General features: G+C 33.2%; 1 protein-coding gene across 4 annotated transcripts in view; it reads left to right on the top strand.

Annotated features, from left to right (window-relative positions):
* The window catches only part of LOC136979196 (neprilysin-1-like), a 136,965-nt gene that overhangs the window by 11,700 nt on the left and 103,353 nt on the right, over positions 1-21,912 (top strand). For 2 of the 4 annotated variants that reach the window (XM_067275142.1, XM_067275149.1), the window contains exons 2-3: positions 19,059-19,174; positions 19,255-19,314. In XM_067275142.1, coding sequence (XP_067131243.1) covers positions 19,059-19,174; positions 19,255-19,314 — 176 coding nt within the window. Of the gene's footprint in view, positions 1-2,184; positions 2,260-7,095; positions 7,258-19,058; positions 19,175-19,254; positions 19,315-21,912 lie in introns of those variants that run through there. The other 2 variants (XM_067275162.1, XM_067275155.1) reach the window with 2 other exon arrangements.

The following is a 21,912-nucleotide window of genomic DNA, read 5'->3' as shown; positions in this document are numbered from 1 at the left end:
GCCATACCCTAGTTACGGCTCTGGTTCTAGCTAATCTTCTAAGTATAAGAAAATATTTTTAAAGAATAACAATCAGAAAGTCATTATTAAATGCAATACTACGAAAACTTGTTACAAATGATGGCGTGTGTATGTGTGGTGTAAGGAATGCCGATATATCAATATTTTGTAAAGCTATTCCTATTCTATGCAATATTTTCATTAATAACTATATGAAAATTTGCAACGAGACTCCGAGAACCAAGAGTTTTAATACGCGGAAATGGATACACTGCATTAAAATAAGTCATAAGTTATGAATCGATATTCTATGAAGTTATGAGAAATTTTTTTCATATTTTATATGTATATAAGTTATTTATAATATGGTTTAATTGTAATAATTAAAATCTGTTTGTAACTAATTCCTTGGTTTGGGCCTAGTGGTAAGAAGAAATATAGATTTAAAATAATAGTACAGTATTATTATTTTATTTTTTCAGCTTTTAATCTATTATTTTATTACAAAATCATTGCTTATAGCTACTTTGATTTTGTAGGACAAATTAATGAGTGTCTAAATTCCAACTATTATTTGTATTATGCTTGTTTAAGATTGTTATAAGTTATTTATTTATGGCTTATAACGATATTGGATAATGGATCATTAAACATTAATTACGCCTATTAAGTTCATTTTAATTATATTTTTGTTAAAATTAAATGAAATAAACTAAATTATATGTAAAAAAATAACTGGAAAATTTAATGATATTTGTAAATACTGTTTACGTAAATAGGAATCATAAGCTACAATGTCGGGCAACAGAAAATGGCGGCGTTTGTAGTTAGGATTGTTGTTGTAGTTGGCTTGTGGTCAGCGTTGCCACAATGAAATTTCAAAACGTACTGAAGCTCCTTCAAAAAATGTACTATTTTCCTTCAAAATGAACTATTTCTATGGTTGGTTGCTTTTGATATTAATATACTATCATATTCAATTTTTGTGCTTATTTTAAATTCGTATTCACGAATACCTGTTAAATATGAATACTTTAAAATTAAATATTTCATAAAAAGATTTTATGAAAATAGTTTGTATGGTTTTTTGTTATTAGTTGCAGCATTAGAAGTTGATTTTTTAAAAATATAATAGTGATAGATAAAAAAAAATTATAAATTAAAATATACGTGGACAGATTCAAATTAACAAAAGTTATTTCTTTTACCAAGATTACTAAAATTGAAGTTCATAATTTAAGAATTAAATTATAGTGGTAGAAAATAATATAAAAGTATTTATATTATTTATACTCGTACAATTTCAAAACTATTTTCTGTAATAATTCGACTCTGACTTAAAGGATATTTTGATATTATTGACGACAAAAGTTTAAAATCATTGCTTTCCTTACTTGTCCATTATTTTTGTTTGACAGAGTTGAATTGTTTGGACCACGTGGCGTGAAAAATTTTGTCAAGGTCCTCATGAAAATGTGCAGATGACTGAAACGTTTGACATACGTGTGAAAGAGGACCATTCAGTCAAGACATTTGCACGTGCAACTATCTGTATGTTGTTGACGTCCACCGACATACACCATATGTATGTTGTGATTGGGTAAATCAAATTAGCGAGCAGTGACACTAGTCTCACTAGTGAGACTTTATTAACGAGAAAATGCGAAAAAAATTAGTTTAAGGCGTGAAATATTATTTTGTACCATAAATGGTACTAAAATATTATAATGTACTCAAAATGTACTAAAAATCTAAGTGTACTTTCAATGCTCTCGAAAAAACAAAATGTACCCGAAAAGTACAAATGTACTAGGAACGGCAACACTGCTTGTGGTCATAGTGTCAGCCCTTTTTTCCGAGGTCGCACCGACTTCATACCGACGTCATGATTTGGGGGTGCGTTGTCTTTGATCAGTGGACAGCCCTGGTACACATTTCCGGTACTCTGATAGCAGACAGTGTGTCATACAAATTGTGAATTAATGAGTGAAGTGACTCGTTAGGTTTGTAAATGTGAGTCAACTTAAGTAATACACGAGTCACATCAGTCAGTTTCAAAAAACATTGTGTAATGTTGTACTTTGTACAACATTACAATTTGAAATATAGAGTAGAGTGGGATAAAGGTTCGGGGGCAAAAAAGTGCACAGTAGGGATATAATTAGTTGTATAAATGTGAATTAGTTTACAAGTTCTCTTCCTGAATTGTTGGAGACTTAATAATAACTGACTTGGCGAGAATAGTTTTGAAACCATGTGGTAAGATTCATTTTTCATCTTTCTGATATGTTTTGATTGTTTACATACTGTATTTCATGATTAGGTTTAAACTTAAGTAAATCATTCATTAGATATTTTTATAAATTCGTTTCTCGTGTGCATTGTGATGGACTAAATATTCAGAAATGTGTTCGGTGTAGATGGCAATATATGTTTTTGAAATAAACGGTGTTGTGGTGCAATGTTTCCATGCCACTGTGGCCAAAAATGCGCATGCGAACTTTTACCCCAATTATGCGGTAGTCAAGAAAAATTACCTGACCATTGTAAAGATATGGTCACGTCTTTCCATGTAGGCTTGCCATAATATTTTTTTCTGAAACCGGGAAAATTTGAGAAAATACTCACAATAGAAAATAAATCGGTACTTTTAAAATATGATGATATATTTAAGGAAGTTGCTTCAGCTGCTATTAGGCTGCCTTATGTTTCGCACATTTCAAGTGATTTTTAATGTCTAAACGCCCACGTTAAATTCTGAAAAGCACAGTTTACATTTCACTCTGTCAATACAATCACAAACTTTTTAAAAAATTGATAATTTTTTTTAAATTCATCAGTAAACAGTTTCTTTCTGGCATTTTAGGGAATAAATTAATTTAATGCACAGTACAAAATAATGGCAAATGCCGACTAGCAATTCGAACTCGACTAAGATAGGACTTTCGCAACAATGACGTGCTAGTGTAAGTTTCAGTGTTGCCAACTCTATTTGAAACAAAATATGTAAAATGAAATAAAAATATCTTGATCTGATAGGCTACATCCTATTATAAATACTGTGACAAAATATTTGGATAAAAAAAATTCTAAATTCATTAAGCCACATGCTATAAATTTTGGGGGGAACATCTAGACAACATTAAACGTATTTAGATCTAGATACAAAATATTTAGTTTGGCAACAGTGAGTGTAACAGATCGGATTATTTAGTTGCCAAATCGCCATTTTACTGCACTATTTCGGCACTTTTAAAATTTTACCAAATAACCGGGACAAAATGACAAACTGGCCGGCATTCATCTATCTAACTCTGTTTTCGGGATTAGGGATAGACGGCAGACGGATGACAGCGAATTTATAGGTCTATAATTTTTTCGAAATGACGCCCAGTAAGTATCCTTTAATAGCGAGGTTGAGGCCGAAGTTTTAAACGTAAAAATGTGTACGTCGGACGTTCAGCGTCGCTTTCCTGTAAACCTAGAAGTTTGACAATGGCGTTTGGAATGTCGAGCATGATTCCACCGACTTTCCAAACACAATTGTCAAACTCCTAGGCTTACAGGAAAGCGGCGCTGAACGTCCGACGTACATGTTTTCACGTTTAAAACTTCCGCCTCAACCTCGCTAATAATCGAGTGGATAAAACCACCGAACACCAATAGTCGGTCGTTGGTCGTCATCACGTGCAAGGCCATCACTAGCTATCCAACACGGATGACTTTTCAAATATTAATGTTTAGTCGTTAACTTTTCTCGTTTCCAGGAGGAGGTCAACGACTACTTTTTGTAATTTAAAACATAAGTGTAATTTGCTAAACTAACAAATTCATCTACATTTCCTAACAAAACTATCACGTTAAATGAGTTTAATATAACAAAGTTTCCCAAAATTATACTCTTTTCAAAAGTGAAATCGCAACACTGCAAAGGAATGCGCTTAGCCACATAAGCATTGCAGGACCAGAAAAGGTGACAGAGAAATGCAAATGATTGAAAGAACGAAGATATACAACAGACACCTGTTTATTAAGTAACGAAATGTTCCCTATGGGCAGCTATTTGGCGGAGCATACTATCAATGAAGTGAAGAATGGTTGCCTGAGCTGCCTTGCCAAGCTGCATCCACTGCCGCACGCATTTTGTCCATGATATATGCTGGTGGTCTCCGGTACACCTCACATCGGAGAAGGTCCCACAAGTGTTCAATGCAGTGGCGTAGCTACGGTTCTCCGGGCCCGGTGCGGAACCAGATTCGTTGGCTCCCGAAAAAATTTTTCAGGTCTTTTTTCTTGTGATTTTGGGCCTATTGCTTTCCAGGGGCCCGGTGCGGCCCGCACCTACCGCACCCCCTAGCTACGCCACTGGTTCAATGGGAGAAAATCCGGCGAGGCTGCCGGCCAGGGAAGGATATGTGTTATGTAATAAATGATCTTTGTGTTTATGCTTTTCGTTTCTGCTAAACAGGACACAACTAAATTTGCTTTAACTAACGGTCACCATACTAGTTCTCGTCTTGCCTTTTCTGACGAGTGTTATGAGACACATTTATTAATAATTTAACGGTGGTTACAGTTGTAGAAAATGTATAAAACTAGATAGAATTAAATTATTGAGCATTCAAACAGTAATAAATTTACAAAACATAAATGTGAGAAAATAACAAAAAAACTCAATATCCGCGGGGTGGCGACATCCATCACCGCACCATCCAATATGAATCCGTTCAAGCTGGTGAGAGTTCTCCAGCCTGAACCTGCGACGTAAGGTCCAGGCATTGTCTTGCTGGAACACCTTATCGGGTGCGGCCTGAACCAGTGCCCGATCCATAGGCCCCACAATTTGTATGACACACTGTCTGCTATCAGAGTACCGGAAATGTGTACCAGGGCTGTCCACTGATCAAAGACAACGCACCCCCAAATCATGACGCTCGGTATGAGGTCGGTGCGACCTCGGAAAAAAGGGCTGACACGTAGCGTTTCCCAGGATACCACCACAGCCGTCCACGGTTGTCATTCTTCCACAGACAAAAACAGGATTCATCCGTAAACAATACCCGATGCCATTCAGCGGTCCAGCTGCGATGACGACGACACCACATCAAGGCGTGCAGCTCTATGTCGAGCGGTTAATGGTAACTCTATTGCTGGCTGCCGTTTATGCAACCTGTTGCGAATGGTTTGGGTGAACACAAATGCACCCATTGACAGCGACAGGCGGCTTTGGATGATACGTGACATGGCAAACGGGTTCCGACGGGCCGTTCGGCAAATTTGCCAGTCTTTGCGCTCTGTCGTGCGCTGGTGTGATCTATAGATGTATGACACGGTTGACGCAGATGTCGCTGAGTCCATTGTGTCATACATCTCTGGAAGCTACTCACACTGTGCCTAACATGCGTGGCAATTGCGTGCTAGTGTAAGTGGCAAACCGACGTCATGCAGGACACTGTTTCATTCCCCAGCCGTTAACTAGTGGCATTCAGCTCTCTGTCGTCTTCTACACTTATTCAAAAGTTCGGCTGTCGCGAATTGTCGCTGATAGCGTTTGCCTTCCGTAGTATAATGTCCATTCAGTGTCCTCTTCTTGTACAAGAAAGTTGGTAACTCTAATTTTCCCAATGAAATGATACCCTATTTGCGTGATTAATTATAGTATTGTTTTTTAGTTGTAATTATTATTTATTTTTAAATGTTTCAGTTGCTATTAATACTTAGTGATAGTCTCGGCTTTAGTTAAGTTTTCGTAAAGCTTAACTAAAATAAATAGGGGTAAAAATTAATTTTAGTTTTTTATTTCTATTTATTTTGTATCATTTAATTTATCCTCAGTTACCCATCATTTTATTTTATTGGACCTGCAATTTTAAAAATTCATATTTCCTATAAATTTCCACTGTCGCCCGTCCGTCTTTCCTTAATCTCGAGAACAAGTTAGATAGAAGAAAGCAGAGACCAGATGTGAAAATCTTAGGGGCAAGAGGTTCCGATTAACCATATAAGAACTTTCAGAAGTCATGTTATTTCAATTCAAAAGGAATTAATGCACTAGATTTATCTTTTTAAAAATGCCCTTGAAAAGGTAAATCTGGTGCATTATTCGATATAAATAGAAAAGTACCGTACAATTATAACACTGTAAAGCGTGTATTAATGTTTGTAAAATAGGTAAATCACACACTCCAATGCAAAGAACTTAAAGTTTATTTTAGTCCTTCCATCATTACTCTGTCCCTTCGCTATAACAGACACTAAAACAGAAGAAACAACACACACAAAAAAACAATTTCGCGACTCTATCGTCTACACGTCTTCTCTCCATTCTTTTTTCCGAAAAAAGTCTCTCTCTCCTTCCGTTGAGCATGCGCGATCTCCCTCTCTCTATTTTTTTTCTTCCGAAAACGCGGCCCATCCTTTCTTTACCCTGCGGCCCACCCAAGGATCACGCACGTGATCTTTGGACCACATATCTCCCCTCCTCCCATTAACTTTTACAACAGGAAGCTTTTGCGCTATGAGGGCCTGTCCCTCCTTTACACCGTGAACCACCCAAGGGGTTGGTTACGAGCCGGTTAGGCAACAGAACACGTGGTCTTCAGACCACATTGTTAAATTTTAAATTGTTTTCATTAAAAATCATATGGTGTAGATAAAAAATTAAAAATAATTATATTTACATAAGATATAATGTTACAAAAATGTTTTTTAACTGATGACTGACATTATTTAATATTTCGATCTACCCATTTCATAACAATTGGCTTCGCCATTCGTACGATTGGCGAAGCCATTTGGCTTTAAACTCGTTGCCTCTGAGACAGGAAGTTGACGGCCGGATGGCCGAGCGGTAAAGGTGGCAGCCTACCGCTCTGGGGGACCCGGGATCGAATCCGAACGGGTCGAATAATCCCCAGGAATTTTTCGGGGGGTGGTCCGTTCGGATATGTCGGGCCCCGTCCCTCACCACTCGGTCGCCCCATTGTGGGCCTGGCCGAACCCATAATGGGCCTACTAAAAGAGGCCCTCTTAGTGCCCACAGGGCGGAAAGAGTTAAAAAAAAAAAAAAAAAAAAAAGAGACAGGAAGTTAGCACCTTGTCGCGTATCCATTTAGCCGACTTTTGACCCATTACGAAATATCCAAATAAGTTATCGGATTTTTAAATAGTTATTTTAGTTGTTATCTAATGTTTGCCTAAGTTTAATGTATCCGGTTTGCAATACATTTTCAAAATATTCGCTAAGATGAAACCGGGGTAAGTTGCAGCAATGCTTCAATATTTTAAGCATTTTCGATATAATTCGGAAATTTTTTTTCCTGAAATTCTTTTAAAATTTTATTTCTCAAATTAAATTTCTAAAGATTGTTCCGCTATAATGTTGGACATCATAACTATTCTTGTTTAAATACTTCCTGTTCGAAGTGTACTAAAATGTCAATATAGTACTAGTAATTTTCGATATTTTTTACATTGATTTTATCGTCTTGAATAGTTAATTAAATAACTTTTTTTCTATTATTTTCTTACTTGTTTTTGTGATTACTTGTAATTAAGATTTTCAGATAAAACAAATATTGTTTTAAATCAATGCCATTCAAAATGGTCCGCGGGCTTGCACTAATCCGTAAACACTTGATTTCATAGACGAGACGCGATTTCATATTAAAATTTCGTATGTTACATTTAAAGATGTTTATAAATTGTTCTATTAGTCTTTTTAATGGAGTTGAGCGAATATTACCGAGATTACTCGAACACTAGAAAGTATTTGAAATCCTCGAATATCCCAAGATAAAAAAAATTCTAATACTACGACTATCACGCCATATGTATAGACAGCCAGGTTACCAAGTAGATAGAATAAAAACTATTCTCAAAGTCTCTGCAAAATTTTTCCACATAATGAAATTTTATCGAAGAATTCTCCACAATAATATCAATGTTAGGATAAAATTTTAATATTTTCAGTACTCGTAATTTTTATTGAAATTTTTTTTCGAAGATCTATTTATTAAATTTTTACAATAATTTCTTTTCTTTCATAATTTGAAAATAATAAGATATCTAATATTATATAATAACTAGTTGGAAGAAGGAAAAAAAACATGCATGCAACTGTATCTTCAGTTATTATTTATTTTAAAATCCTAATACTATTGTCACACAGATTTCTGTCACTTCTTTACATATTATGATAGAAATAAACCAAATATTGTGTATTTATATGTGGTCGCATGCTTTAAACATTCTGTAAGAATATAAAAATTCTTAAATTTCACCCGCTTTATTATATTTTTACAAAGTTTTTGAGTTATAAAAGCAAGCACCTTCAATTATTTTTAGTTGATTATATTAAGAATTAGATATCTGGTTATTTATAATCTCAGGATTTATTTAATTATTATGGAGAAGTATGTAAAGCTTTATAAACTCAAGCTAAATACTGCTTAATGGATAACATATTCGCGTTAAGTAATATTTTACTTATAGAAAAGTTTTAAAATATAATTTTTTTAAAGTTTTACATATTTACGTTAATAATCCAATTAGAATCGTTTCACTGGTTATTTTAATAAACGCATTATTATTTATAAATTAGCTATTATTTTAAAAATTTGTAATAACAACTAATACTGAAAACAAAGAAGTTAACAAAACAATTTTGTTTTTGAAATACTAACCATATCTGAAGATTTTAATAATACTCTTTTGTTTAAAAAGTTTCCTATTACAATAAAACAAAACAAATTTATTTTATAAATAGCAAATATACATAATAATGAGCAGTATTGAGAAATTTGTGAGATTTAAAGGCAAAACCAATTCTTACTTTTTATAGTTTTAGCTATAACAAGATGTTATAAAATCATGTATAGTTCTATTGAGATGCTATTATATGTTTTAACAAGCTTAATTGGAATTTTCTCCATTTTGGAAAGTTGACAATACATGAAATGAAGAAGTTAACACGTCAAATTAACGTTAAATAAATAGCTATATATTCCCCAATTCCCCCTCCCAGAATATAAAATTCTTCAAAATTTCCCCATTATTACCTCTTTCCTATTTTTTCCCTATTTGTCTCTGAAAGTTCCCGAAATTCTGTCATATTTCAAAAAAATAAAAAAATTAAAATGATAGAAGAAAAATGCAGTATTTTATGATTTTATTTATTTTAATTAATTAGACGAATATGGAAATTTGAAATTACTTAATCAAAACATTATCTGCTTCAGAGTTACAATTTTATGGCTATTAATGTTATGATTTTTCACGTTAAGATTTCACAGATTTTTTTAAATGTCAAAAACATTATTATTAATGTAAAAAAATAATATTTTATACCCTTTAGTTATATTAAAAGTAGCTAGTTAATATAAAGGTAACTTTTTGTTACATTTTTCGTTAAATATATATGTATTTATAATTTGTGACTTATTGTAAAAGCTTAGTACTGTATTTTTAACTATAGAGAATAGTTCAAAATGCATAGAAAAAATAGATCGCGTGTATGGAATTATTTCGAAAAAATGTCTCGATCTTCTGCGAACTGTAATATTTATTTTAAAAAATACAGTAAAGTAAAACAATTAAAATTATTGCAATAACACCTCTAATTTAGTAGACCATTTAAGACGTAAACATGCTTCCGTTCTCCTAACAACACAGTCACAAAATTTAGAAGCAAATACTGATACAGTATATCTGCCAAAGAAACATAGTTTCAAAAATCCAAAAATGTCCAGATCAGCAAAAGTTCCTGCACTAAAAATTTGATCAGCTCACGTCGTCAGTGTGCAAAACTTTGACGTTATGGACTGTTTTTAATAGAGAGGTTACGGCCGAAATTTTTATCGCATAAACGTGTACGACGGACATTAAACGCCGACATCCTGTGAGCCTAGAAGTTTGACAAGACGGCCGGATGGCCGAGCGGTAAAGGTGGCAGCCTACCGCTCTGGGGGACCCGGGATCGAATCCGAACGGGTCGAATAATCCCCAGGAATTTTTGGGGGGTGGTCCGTTCGGATATGTCGGGCCCCGTCCCTCACCACCCGGTTGCCCCATTGTGGGCCTGGCCGAACCCATAATGGGCCTACTAAAAGAGGCCCTCTTAGTGCCCACAGGGCGGAAAGAGTTAAAAAAAAAAAAAAGTTTGACAATAGCGTTTGGAACGTCAGTGGAATCATGCTCGATGTTCCAAACGCTATTGTCAAACTTCTAGGCTCTCAGGATGGCGGCGCTTAACGTCCGACGTACACGTTTTCGCGATGAAAACTTCGGCGGCAACTTTTCTAATAATAATAATAATATCAGGTTTGCTGCCGCATATATAATAATAATATCAGGTTTGTCAAGTTATCAGGTAATAACTTTTAACTTGATTTGGATAAGGAATAATGATGATATAATCTCTATATTACTTAGTAGCAGGATTTAAATGTAAATAACATTAATTGAACATCATAAAATTCTAATTCATGTAAATTTCCCATATAGTAAACCTTCAATGAACTTTATTGCTATGGTTTCTTTGAAATTCTTCTACTTTGACATTCGTTCATTGAAATCTGTTATAAAATAAGATTAATTTTAAACTGAAATTAACAGGAAAATAACATTAATCGCATCCAAGACCAAAATTATTCAAAATGTTTTGCCGAAATATTAATTTTTGCTAGTCTGATGAAAGAAAGATAGAAAAAAACAAATTATGTTCTATTGACTAAAAGCTTCCACAGATGACTCGAGAGTAAGGTGCAAATGTCCTGCCTGGATCCACTCATGTTTTGACGAAGCCCTCAATCTGGCAACACTATCTTCAGCACCTCTGGTTTAATTACATGCACCACAGCCCGCAGAATAAAACCGCTTAGCCATTCACTTTTATTCAGTAACGCAGAATACTAACTCGCAAGTCAGAATTCTGAGCGTTATTGAACGATTTGCTAGACAACTAGGAAAACTGGCAGACGAAGTTAAAATTAAACATTAGTTAATAAAGTTAATTTAAGTTAATAAAAATAGTAACTTCATTTTAAATTATATTTATTCTAATTTTTTAAGATAAAATTATTTAATCCAACACGACATTACAGTCTAATAGTAAAATTCTTCAAAGCGAAAACGAAGAAAGACTGAGTGATGTCTCTAAGCACAGTAAGTCTGATTAAATGAGTAAGAATTCTTACAGTGGGCGAAGTCAGAATTACTATGAATATCGTTCAGTATCATGGCACAGCCGTGAATAAGCCAGAATTCTGCGTTACTGAACACTGGCCCTGGTCAAGGCCGTCTAGATGTATCTGGACGGCCTTGCCCTAGTGCGTTGTGCCTGGCAGCAATATGCAGATTTTTCTCAGGGCGGCGCTGATATACGACCTATTCTCTGCATTGAGACAAGCGTAATACAACTGAGAGTTATTAATTTTTTCAGTGTTATTCGAATAATTATTCAACACTATTTGTTTTTCTAGTGTATTTTGCCGTTTTTGTAAGATTAGCTTTTTACTATAAAAATGGAAAAAAGTTTATAACAAAATCTCAACAGATGGCGCCACACAAATTTTATAATTTTAATAATAATATAACTTAAGATTTAACAGCCTTTAAAAAATAGTGAAAATTACTTAGTCTAGCAAATAATCGGTTCTGCAATATTGCATTTTACTGATAAAACGTTTTAAACTCTATATGTATTACCTTAACAATGACGGTTTGGAAAAAACCGCAATTTCAATATTATTGCAGGAAAAATGTATTTTTTATATGCAGTAAATTCTTCCTCCCAGGTAAATTCGTTTTGGTTTTGATGTTTTTTAAAAATTTCATATACAGTGATTCCTCGGTTTTCGTCGATAATCCGTCCGAAAACAATCGGTGAAATCCGAAACCGAGGCAGTTATTTCCATATGAATCAATGTAAATCCAATTAATTCGTTCTATACACTCCGAAATCCATACTAAAAACACATTTTATAGAGAATAAATATAATGCTTAATACTAAAAACAATAAGAATTTAATATAAAATGAATATAAAACACTAATGTAATGAATAAATGAACATTTAACATGGCATTTGAAGGGCTGCTGGTTCTGGTCCTACGATGAAGCTGAAAGGAAAGAAAAGCAGTTGAATTGTTTGAATGTTTTTAAACTCTTTCTGCCCTGTGGGCACTAAGAGGGTCTCTTTTAGCAAGCCCATTATGGGTTTGGCCAGGCCCACAATGGGGGCGGCCGGGGGATGAGGGACGAGGTCTGACATATCTGGATGAACCACCGCTCGAAAAATTCTTCGGGATTTTTCGACCTGTCCAGATTCGATTCCAGCTCCCCAGAGTGGTTGGCTGTCACCTTGACCGCTTGGCCATCCGGCTGTCATAGAGGAGTTGTTTGGCTAGACGCACGGGCTAATGCTCACACGAGAAACACCACCACACTGAACAGAAAAACGCGTGGCTCGCTCTTTGTTTTTGCAAAATTAGCAATGAGGTCATATGGGCACGCCAACGAAATTTGAGGCAACCAATGAAAACGGAGACAAATTTTTTGTGAAAAAAATCGACAAAAACCGAAACCGACAATAACCGAAGTCAACGAAAACCGAGGTATTTCTGTATATTTAGAACTCAGCATATGATACTCTGTGTTTTATGTGTTAATATTAAATTTAAAATATATTTTCCTTGCGACTTTACTCGGAACCAGTTTTTTAAAGAATTATCAACCCCTGAAGACGGATTTAGACCCGAAATGCATATTGAAACAATTCAAAGTGATTAATTTTGCCATGCTCTTTTAAACACACATTCTGTATGATAAGTCCTACATTTGTTGAGTTGAGAGGTTTGAGATGTACAACAATTGAATAGGACAAGAAGCTTAGAACACAAAATGTATTTTTATTATAAATTAAAATTATTATTTTTATTTTGGAGAATTAACAATAATTTCTTACTTAAAGTAGAATTTGATAACATCATAAACTACTTTGTTTTGTCGAAAAATTATTATACTCTTTCACTAATGAAAGCTTACAAATCTGATTAGGCGCTTTTTCATAACACTTTTTATGCAGTTGGGCTGTGGCCACTTTCATACCCCATGTATAATGTTGGCATCCAATTTGGTGATAACTCATCATACAATGAGGAAGGTTTTCCTTTGGAGTAAAGAAACTTTTTCAATAATATATATAAAATTATCAATATTAAAATAAACTTATCATTAAGGTATGTTATGTATAAATAATAAATAAGAATTTGTCAGGAACAAGATGAAGATTACTATGTAATGATTATTATTTGTTATTAATATAAAAATTCATTGTAAAAAGTAGTATTGTAAAAAAATGTTAGCTAAGTTAATGTTGCTCACCAAAATAACCTATTTGTAAATGAACAATGGAAATTATTGGTTTATATCTTAAAACATACTTAAAACACACCTTTATTTATGTAAATTAGCCTAGAAGGACAATTGGTTCAAAATTCATTTCTAATTCTTCATCTGCTAAGTGACTATCTTTGCTTAACACTTTAATATTAACCTAACCTATATGTTTATTACAAGCAGACACTAAGAAAACAAATTAAAAGGTGAAAAATAAAGTTAGAACACAAATCATTATCTATTCAAACTGCAAGTCTGCAGTTTGCAAGTTGCAGTTGTTAAAATTATTTAACTGTGTTTTATCAGTATTAACAAAAGGATTTATGCAATTGGCTTGGACACACTTTATAACACTCGTGAAAGTTTATCTAATCATTTACTGATAACTACTAATCTGATTTATTGCTTACCTGAAATGAAATGTTTCTGAGAAACTCTTGTATTCATATTCACTTTATCCGTATCGAAATTTCTCCGGTTAATTCTCGAGAGCCATGCAAATTGCCTTCGTCATGAAAGCTCTTCAGTTTGGGGCCCTTGATGATAAATAATGCCGGGAATTTTAAAAAATGATGTTCCTTTGTTCTTGAGTGAACTAGCATTACACCCAATCACACAACAATTCACCATAGTGAATAAACAACACAAGAACTCTAATACACCCAATCACACAACAATTCACCATAGTGAATAAACAACACAAGAACTCTAATAACGTTTAGCGTGCCTAAACACAAATAAAACATAAACAAACCACAAAGATGGCGCTGGACAATTGCGCATGCTATGACATCATTTGTGATGTTGACTTGAAACCTCGCTATAGCTGAACACTTTCCTCCTGGCGGTAAGAATGAGTACTAAGGTTGACACACAGCATATCTACGAGATTTCTCTGGTATGACAAAGCTGTTTTATTCTGTGGGCTGTGCATGCACTTAGAAGTAGGAATGAATTATCATGGTAATTGGCTGCTGCTGTCACATGTATTTTGACCTCATTGCCTGTTTTCCCCTCTAAGAGAGCATGCGATTGTATTATATACAGTAGGGTTGACATAAAAATGGCCTGGCAAAGTTAGTAGGACTTTTTTCTGGGACTAAATCATGATATGATGATTAATGATCTTATTGGGTATGCGACAGCTGACCGACGGTTAATTTGAATTGCTATTGTCTATGGAAGTGCCACTGTCTATAGAGTTTTGCAAGGGCAAAACGCAACTTTGTGGATCAATATCTACAAAACGGATTAAATGCTTCAAAAATGACCTACATATTCGTAATCAGTGCAAAAAACTGTGCAAGAAGCAATTTTCTACTTTTTGGTCGCGGTATTTGTACTGTACATAGTCTCTCGGTCAACCTAGATATTCACAAAGTTCAAGGGCTCAAAAAGAAAGTATCAGGGCCCCGCCCTGATATGGCTTTAGAGGTTTATATTAATACAGAATAAAGAATAGGCGACAACATTTTGATATTGCTGAGAGTAAAATCTCAAAATTACTAGAATTTTTTTACTCCTGAAATAAATTCTGAAATTTGACAAGCTTTAATGGATATTGACGTTACACTGCATGATGATAATTTGAAATTTTAAAATGATTTGGAGGAAAATTTTATTTATCCTTTATAAATACTTATTACATGAAGATGAGAGAGTTTAATTATCCTGCTAGCCACACTTCATTGTTTATTATTATTTTATTTTTTTATCTGTAAACAAATTTTCCTGGAACTTGTCTGGAGAGACTTTTCCCCGAAAACTGATTTTATGACTTTTTAGTTTTTACAATTCAATACAGGAGATATCTTTTCTTAATCCTAACAATATGTAATTCTTCCTAAATTTTGATTACATCGTTAGATATTTATAATAATTCAAGCATTAAATAAATTACTTTGATTTTGAGAAATAAAAATAATCTTTATTAATTTCTCGTAATAAAATAAAACTTTTAAAAATATAAAATCATATTGTTTAATTATAATATTTTATCATTATTATTAAACTAGTTCATTAACACCTACACATGAATTAATGGAATAAATATGATTTAAAATAGTCCAAAATAATTTTTTTTTTTTTCGAAAAACCTGTATAAAATTGCAAATTTTTATTATTTAACATCATTCAATGTTTAAATGTGCAATAATTTAAATGGGAATGTAGATTTGTATATTCTCGAAATTATAAAATATATTTTTAAAAAATTCTTCTTGCCCTGTGAGCACTGAGACTCCTTTTTTAAAAATCCCTGTTATGAGCTCGCAGTGGGGCAGCCTAGTGGTAAGGGATGGGACCTGACTTACCCAGAAGGAGTTATATTGTAAATTAGTATAATGTATTTTATATCATACATAAAAATAAGGATATTTGTTTGTTTGTTTGCTATACATTACTAGGCCATTTGACTAATTGCTATGAAACTTGGCAGTTGCATTTAAATACTTTTAACTTGGATAATGTCGTACACCCTTTCCCAAATATCAATTTGATTTCTGTAAATCAATCAATTTCTATCTACATTCGATTTGCTGATTTATACGTAGCGTCATCTATTGGCTAAAGTTAACAAAATAATAAACTAAATATAATTCTTATATATTTTTAAAAATTACAGTAGAGCATCATTTATCTGAATCAATTGGGGACTGGGGTTGTTTGGATAACCGATTATGTACGGAAAAGTATATTAACCTATCCAATGTTGAAATTTTTCTTCGTTGCGTGTCGCCTAGTGTTGAATTTTTGTCGATTTTAAGCCTAACGAAAATTTTTATAATAAGAATCGAAGCTATTGTATCATTAAAAATTATTTCTTTATTTTGTACAAACAAAATAAATATATTGAAAAATATAAAAACAAAAAAATATACTTTAGAAGTTTAATCTAGTATCAAAAATGTTCGATTCAGCACGACACAGTACGACTGGAAAGCTTTCGAATAAACGACATTCTACTGTATAGCCTTTTTTATATTATATTCACTTAGACATGCCATATTATTGTCACAGTAATTATTTCACAAGGTCACAAGATTTTCTGGGATATGTTAAAAGGGTGATAGCTAGTGCTATCACCCTTTTAACATATCCCAGAAAATCTGTTGACCTTTTTTTTTCTTTTTTTAGCCAGTGAGATTTTTCACCCTGTACTCAACACTTCACACTACGTGTTGGAGGAGTAATTTCAATCATATTATTAATGGTTTCTTCATTTCAAGTAACCTATTTGTTTTCTTTGTAACTTTAATACTTTCGGATTCAGGGGCCCTTACGACCTCTGGGCCCTGGCCCCGTAGGCCTTCCCCTAAAGACGGCACTGATAGAAGGGTTAAAAGTATGAAATAATTTAATAATCTTAATCTTTGTTGTTATTTTTTGCCCAGGCACCACCGGGCTCATCTGCTAGGTTCAAAATAATTGTTGGATTGGAAAAGTTTTTGTTTCGTAAAAACTAGTCTATATATTGTGTAGATTTAGTAAAATTATTTAATTTTAGTAGAGCTTACCCAGTGCAGTGTAAATCATATTTTACATGTTAGCAAATAAATTTCTATTAACAGTGTTTATTTTACATCATTATTTTAGGCAATTTTAGATCTCTTTCAGAAAGATTACAGCCTAAAAACATGTTTAAAATTTTTTGGTTTTTGTTTCAATTAACTATATATTAAAGTAGTGGATCTCCTGAAGTTGTATTTTTCCCCACCCCTATTTTGCTGTTAAGAGAGAGCTTCAGTCCTTATTATACTACTAATAACTTTTGCCCAAAGTAAATCTTGGTTTTCTCAAATTACTAAAGAAACTGTTACTCAATAGAAAGTGATTTCCAGTAAATAAGTTTTTTATTTTTTTATTTTAAGAGTTGGATATTGTTCATTACTGTACAGGTAGCCCTCGGTTTACACCGCAGTTCCGGTCCTACAAAAGCAGATGCAAATCGAATCAGCGTAAAATGAACCCACATTTACAGTGAGGTATAGGGTTAGATTCTACATAAATGAAAAACAAGCAAATAATTTTGTTTATTAATACAATATAATACAAAATACATATATTATAAATTTAATTTTTTTAAATGTATTTTATGATAAAATAAAGTGAAATGTTTTTATTAAAAAATCTTAAAAACAAATGATATTTCAAAGTTTCGAACCTCTTACATTTTTTGGAAAAAAGTACGAGTATCCATCTTTAATTGTTTAGATTTTTGTTTTCTTTCAATAAGAATTTCGGAATGGATCGAATGGATGCGATGATGCTCCTTTTTACATTTGCCCTTCGCTCCCAATCGTTTTCTAACTCATAAAGGTCATCCGTCAAACTTTCCATAGTTGAAATGATACGCTAACACGACAGAGCTACAGAAGAGCGGAGATACTGATTGATCGACCGCTGGCCACCGTAGCACATTTATAAGGTCAGTTTGGGGGGAAAAATCGAAGTTAGTTTTGTCTGACTAACGATAGTTTGTGATCGCCGAAAGTGCTACTGCGTCGTAAGGTGTGATATGAAACTGAACGAACTGATATGGGATACAAACTATTCTCATTCATTGGCGCTCTGGATTCGGATGCCATTTATTGGACTATTAGGTTTAATAACTTTACTCGTGGGTACCTAAACATTTAGTATTTTAATATTAATTTAATACAAATGTATACATACTCAATAATATTAAACAGAGAAAATAAATTATTCAATAAAAATCTTTGTTTTAATGAACGTATTGTACAATGTTGCTGCTCAGTATATACGTCAACACTGAAACGAAAATCAATCTAGCATAAGGAAAATCGGAGAAATACACCACGAAACGGCAAATTGCACAGTGGTGTTATTGTGAATCTGCATAAATTGAGCCGGTGTAAACTGAGGGCTACCTGTATTTGTAAATCTTGCCTATTATATATTCCTTTTATTAGCTATATCCTTTATAACGTTTTTCCGTTAGATATTTGCAAATAAAAATGGAAAATTTTTAAACACTTGTAATCATTACAAGTAGGGTAATCAGGTTTCCCCATTGTAGACTGGCCTTGCTTTTAATATTTGATTTGTACAATCAAACTTTGAATAGTTGAATAGAACGATTTTGTTAACATGACAATATAATATCACCAGTTTATAGATCGATAAATTTTAAAAAATTATTAAAGTTTAATAAGTTTTAGACTCCATTTTCATTGATTCTGAAATGTGTCCTTGGTTGGATCGTAAATATGGTCACCTATATAAAGAAACATTGTGTCTGTGCAAGAAAGAAAATATAAAACATGTTTTCACCAGAGATAAAGAAACATGTTAGAAAATAATTTTTAGCATTTCAATGTGTAACTTGTGTTAGCAAAATGTGTAACTTATTTGCATATAACATTAATAAAGTAGTATATAATATTAAAATCATTTACTCATCAATTGCACACCGCGCTGAATAAACAATAACGTCACACAAAAAACCAAGAACGGTGCGTTATTAAAATCATTCTTTATGTAAGTTACATAATTGTTTTGAATATACTTTTAATACTTCAAGTGTATTCAAAACAATTATTTCAAAAGTATATTTATCACATTATAGAATATGACATTTATTATTGCATTTAAAATAAATTGTATTCATTATTATTAATGCTATAATTATGTTTATTGCAGCTGGTATAAACCACAAACAACACGTGAAAATTATTGTTGTTTAAGTGCTGCTATTTGTGGTGTGTTAGCTTTGATCTTTTTAATTTGTGTAATTGTTTTAGCTGTAAAAGTAAATAGTAAGTACCTCTTTAAATTTTAATTTCTTTCACAATTTGTATAAAAGTCTCCTTCTTTATGATTTCCAAACTTTTTACAGAAAAATCTGAAGTTGTAAATTCTGAAGATCTTTGTTTGACTCCACAATGTTTAACATCAGGTTTGTGTGCATATTTCATGGAAATGTATAAATTTTATAAAATTTATATTTATATATATATATAATTGTGGGGGTTAAAAGTAAGATGGATCCTTTCCAGTATCCCCTCTTACTTTTGACCTTTTGACTCACATTTAAAATCTTTATATACCACAATTGCAAAGAAAAGGTGGGTTAATATTACGTACTTAGGAGATGCCCCTCTGTTTTCAGCTTACTATGTAATAGAAAAGAGCCTCCAACACCAGCAGATTTATGGGCATATATAGAGTTCCCATCAGAAACAACAGATGGGATAGGGACTTGGTGTACATTCAATGGGAGTCAGGATACTAGAGCAGAGATTGGACATATAGCATGATAGCAACATCACAATTCTCTCCACGTATGCCACAGATCCTGATATTACAGTAGCATTCTCCAGAGTACAACTCATCCTTATACTACATACATAGAACACATCAGGTGGCTAGAGGAGGTGGAGACTTTTAAAGCTTACTCCACGTCTACTTGTATAAATTTTAGAGAGGAGATGAGTTTATCGATGGCTTGGCAGGCTTTACTTCACGGTGGAATTTAATTATTGATCTTATTCAAGGGTAGCACAGGAATACGCATGTGCAGGAATCCCTTCTTAGAATTTTTTGAACTTACGGTTCAATTCTATATTTGAATATTATATTCTTGAATGAATTTCGACAATCCTGCTAATTCAAATTTAAAAATACCCAAGGAAGAACATGGAAGGAGTTAAGAAAACATTTGTTATTTGACGTTTAACCTTATTTTGCACCGGTTATTAGTTTTTTGTGTAGCATTATCATTATCTTGGTATGGTTTGCAGATATTTAATACCTCCTTTTGCTGTTTCTATCTCACAGGATTGGAAATGCTTCCAAACCTCCTCCACATCATTCAATGCCTCATCCACTTTTCCCAGTTTCAAATCAAAAATGCTGTCTATACTCATTTTTTTCTACTCATCAGGCACTCTGCTTTTACTTTGTACAGAGCCACTGTACAGCTCTTAATCTATCAATATACACAACAAAATCTATTATACTCCTCTAACTTTTCATATGATTTTCCTATATGTACTGATGAATGGTCTTGTATGAAAAAAGGTGGGGTCACCTATAGGTAGGGTTGCTATAATTGCCAAGCATTGATACAGGACATTTATTTTAAATGCTAAATAAATAAAACATGAAAAAGTGGATAGGTAATAGTTTATTCTACTCTGATAAAAAATCAATAAAGTTTAAGCAATCTAATAAAATAAATACGTAGAATAATAAAAAAGATGCAAGGTTAATCTTTTTTAGCCCAGTCATATTTTAAAGTTTTACTTTTTTAATTATATCATTTTCTTTCACATAATAATAAAATTGGGCACAAATCATTTTAAAATTATAATGACAAATCAAAATTGCTTCAGTTGTCTCCACTAACAACCTGTTTCTTTCATCCAACCATTGAGTTGACATTAGGAAATATATTCTTTCCATATTTGCATTGTGGGCTGGAATGGCAAAAACGTATTCACATAGCTTTATTAGACATGACTTCTGATCAATGCTTTGTATCTGCAAGAACTTCAACCATTTCTCATCCATACTGAATTTCATAGTTGCTTCACAGTTTTGGTTGGTATCATTTTTCTCTAAATAATCTTTTAGATATACAAACTGGTTGAATAGAATCTCAGTGTTGCCAACTGTGGCCGTCAGCCATATTTTGTTTATATGTATATATATAGTTCATAAGTTGTAAATACACATATGTATATTTCTTTCTATCTTCCTTCTTCCTTTATTTCTATTATCTTATTTCCGTTCCTTTATTCTTTGTTTAAACAATAACCGTTATCGCTGGAGGGCAGGATGACCCCTCCTAAGAACTAAGGGGGAGTGTGAACAAAAGAAAGGAGGAAGCCCTGAGGAGTAAAGGGTCAAAGAACGACCACTTTTTGGCTGGACCTCGGAGGGAACAGACGTCGTAAGCAGTGCTCCAGACTCGAGAGAGAGAGTGGAAGAAAGGGGACTGCGGCCGAGAGAGAGGACCTGCCAAGACCAGAGAACGAAAGGGGTACGAGGACACTGGGAGAATTGGAGATCCTAGACGTCGAACTGCTGGTTCAGTGGAGACAGAAAGGAGATTTCGATTGTGAGAGCACAAATCATTAAGGATATCGACTAAACCACTTGGACCCCGGGTACTTTCTATCTGCCTTTCCATCTTTTCTTTACTTTCCTATGTCTATCTGTTTCCTTTCCTTATTAGTTTTAAGGTAGTTTTACATTAGTCATTAAGTTTAGTTTTTAAGTCGGGAATAAAAGTTTTGTTACGCGCGCGTGTATCATCGCTTGTACGTGAATAAGTGGCGACCCCCCCCCTTCCCCAGCGGGAATACTCATGTTGGGATTTTATTGTAAATACGAAAGAAAAGAACCATGTGCCGAGAGTAATAAAAAATTATTTAATTGTATACAGAAGTTTTTTTTGTTCATATTTGTAACGTTTATTCGCGGACTTACAATTCTCTCGGTACGAACAACCACACAACATTGGTGTTTTTTACTTGTAAATAGTACATTC

The sequence above is a fragment of the Centruroides vittatus genome, unplaced genomic scaffold (assembly GCF_030686945.1).
Source record: "Centruroides vittatus isolate TY-2023 unplaced genomic scaffold, ASM3068694v2 contig_1154, whole genome shotgun sequence".
In the NCBI taxonomy this organism is placed as follows: Eukaryota; Metazoa; Arthropoda; class Arachnida; order Scorpiones; family Buthidae; genus Centruroides; species Centruroides vittatus.
The sequence above is the reverse complement of the archived record's forward strand: the minus strand, read 5'-3'. Positions and strand labels throughout refer to the sequence as shown.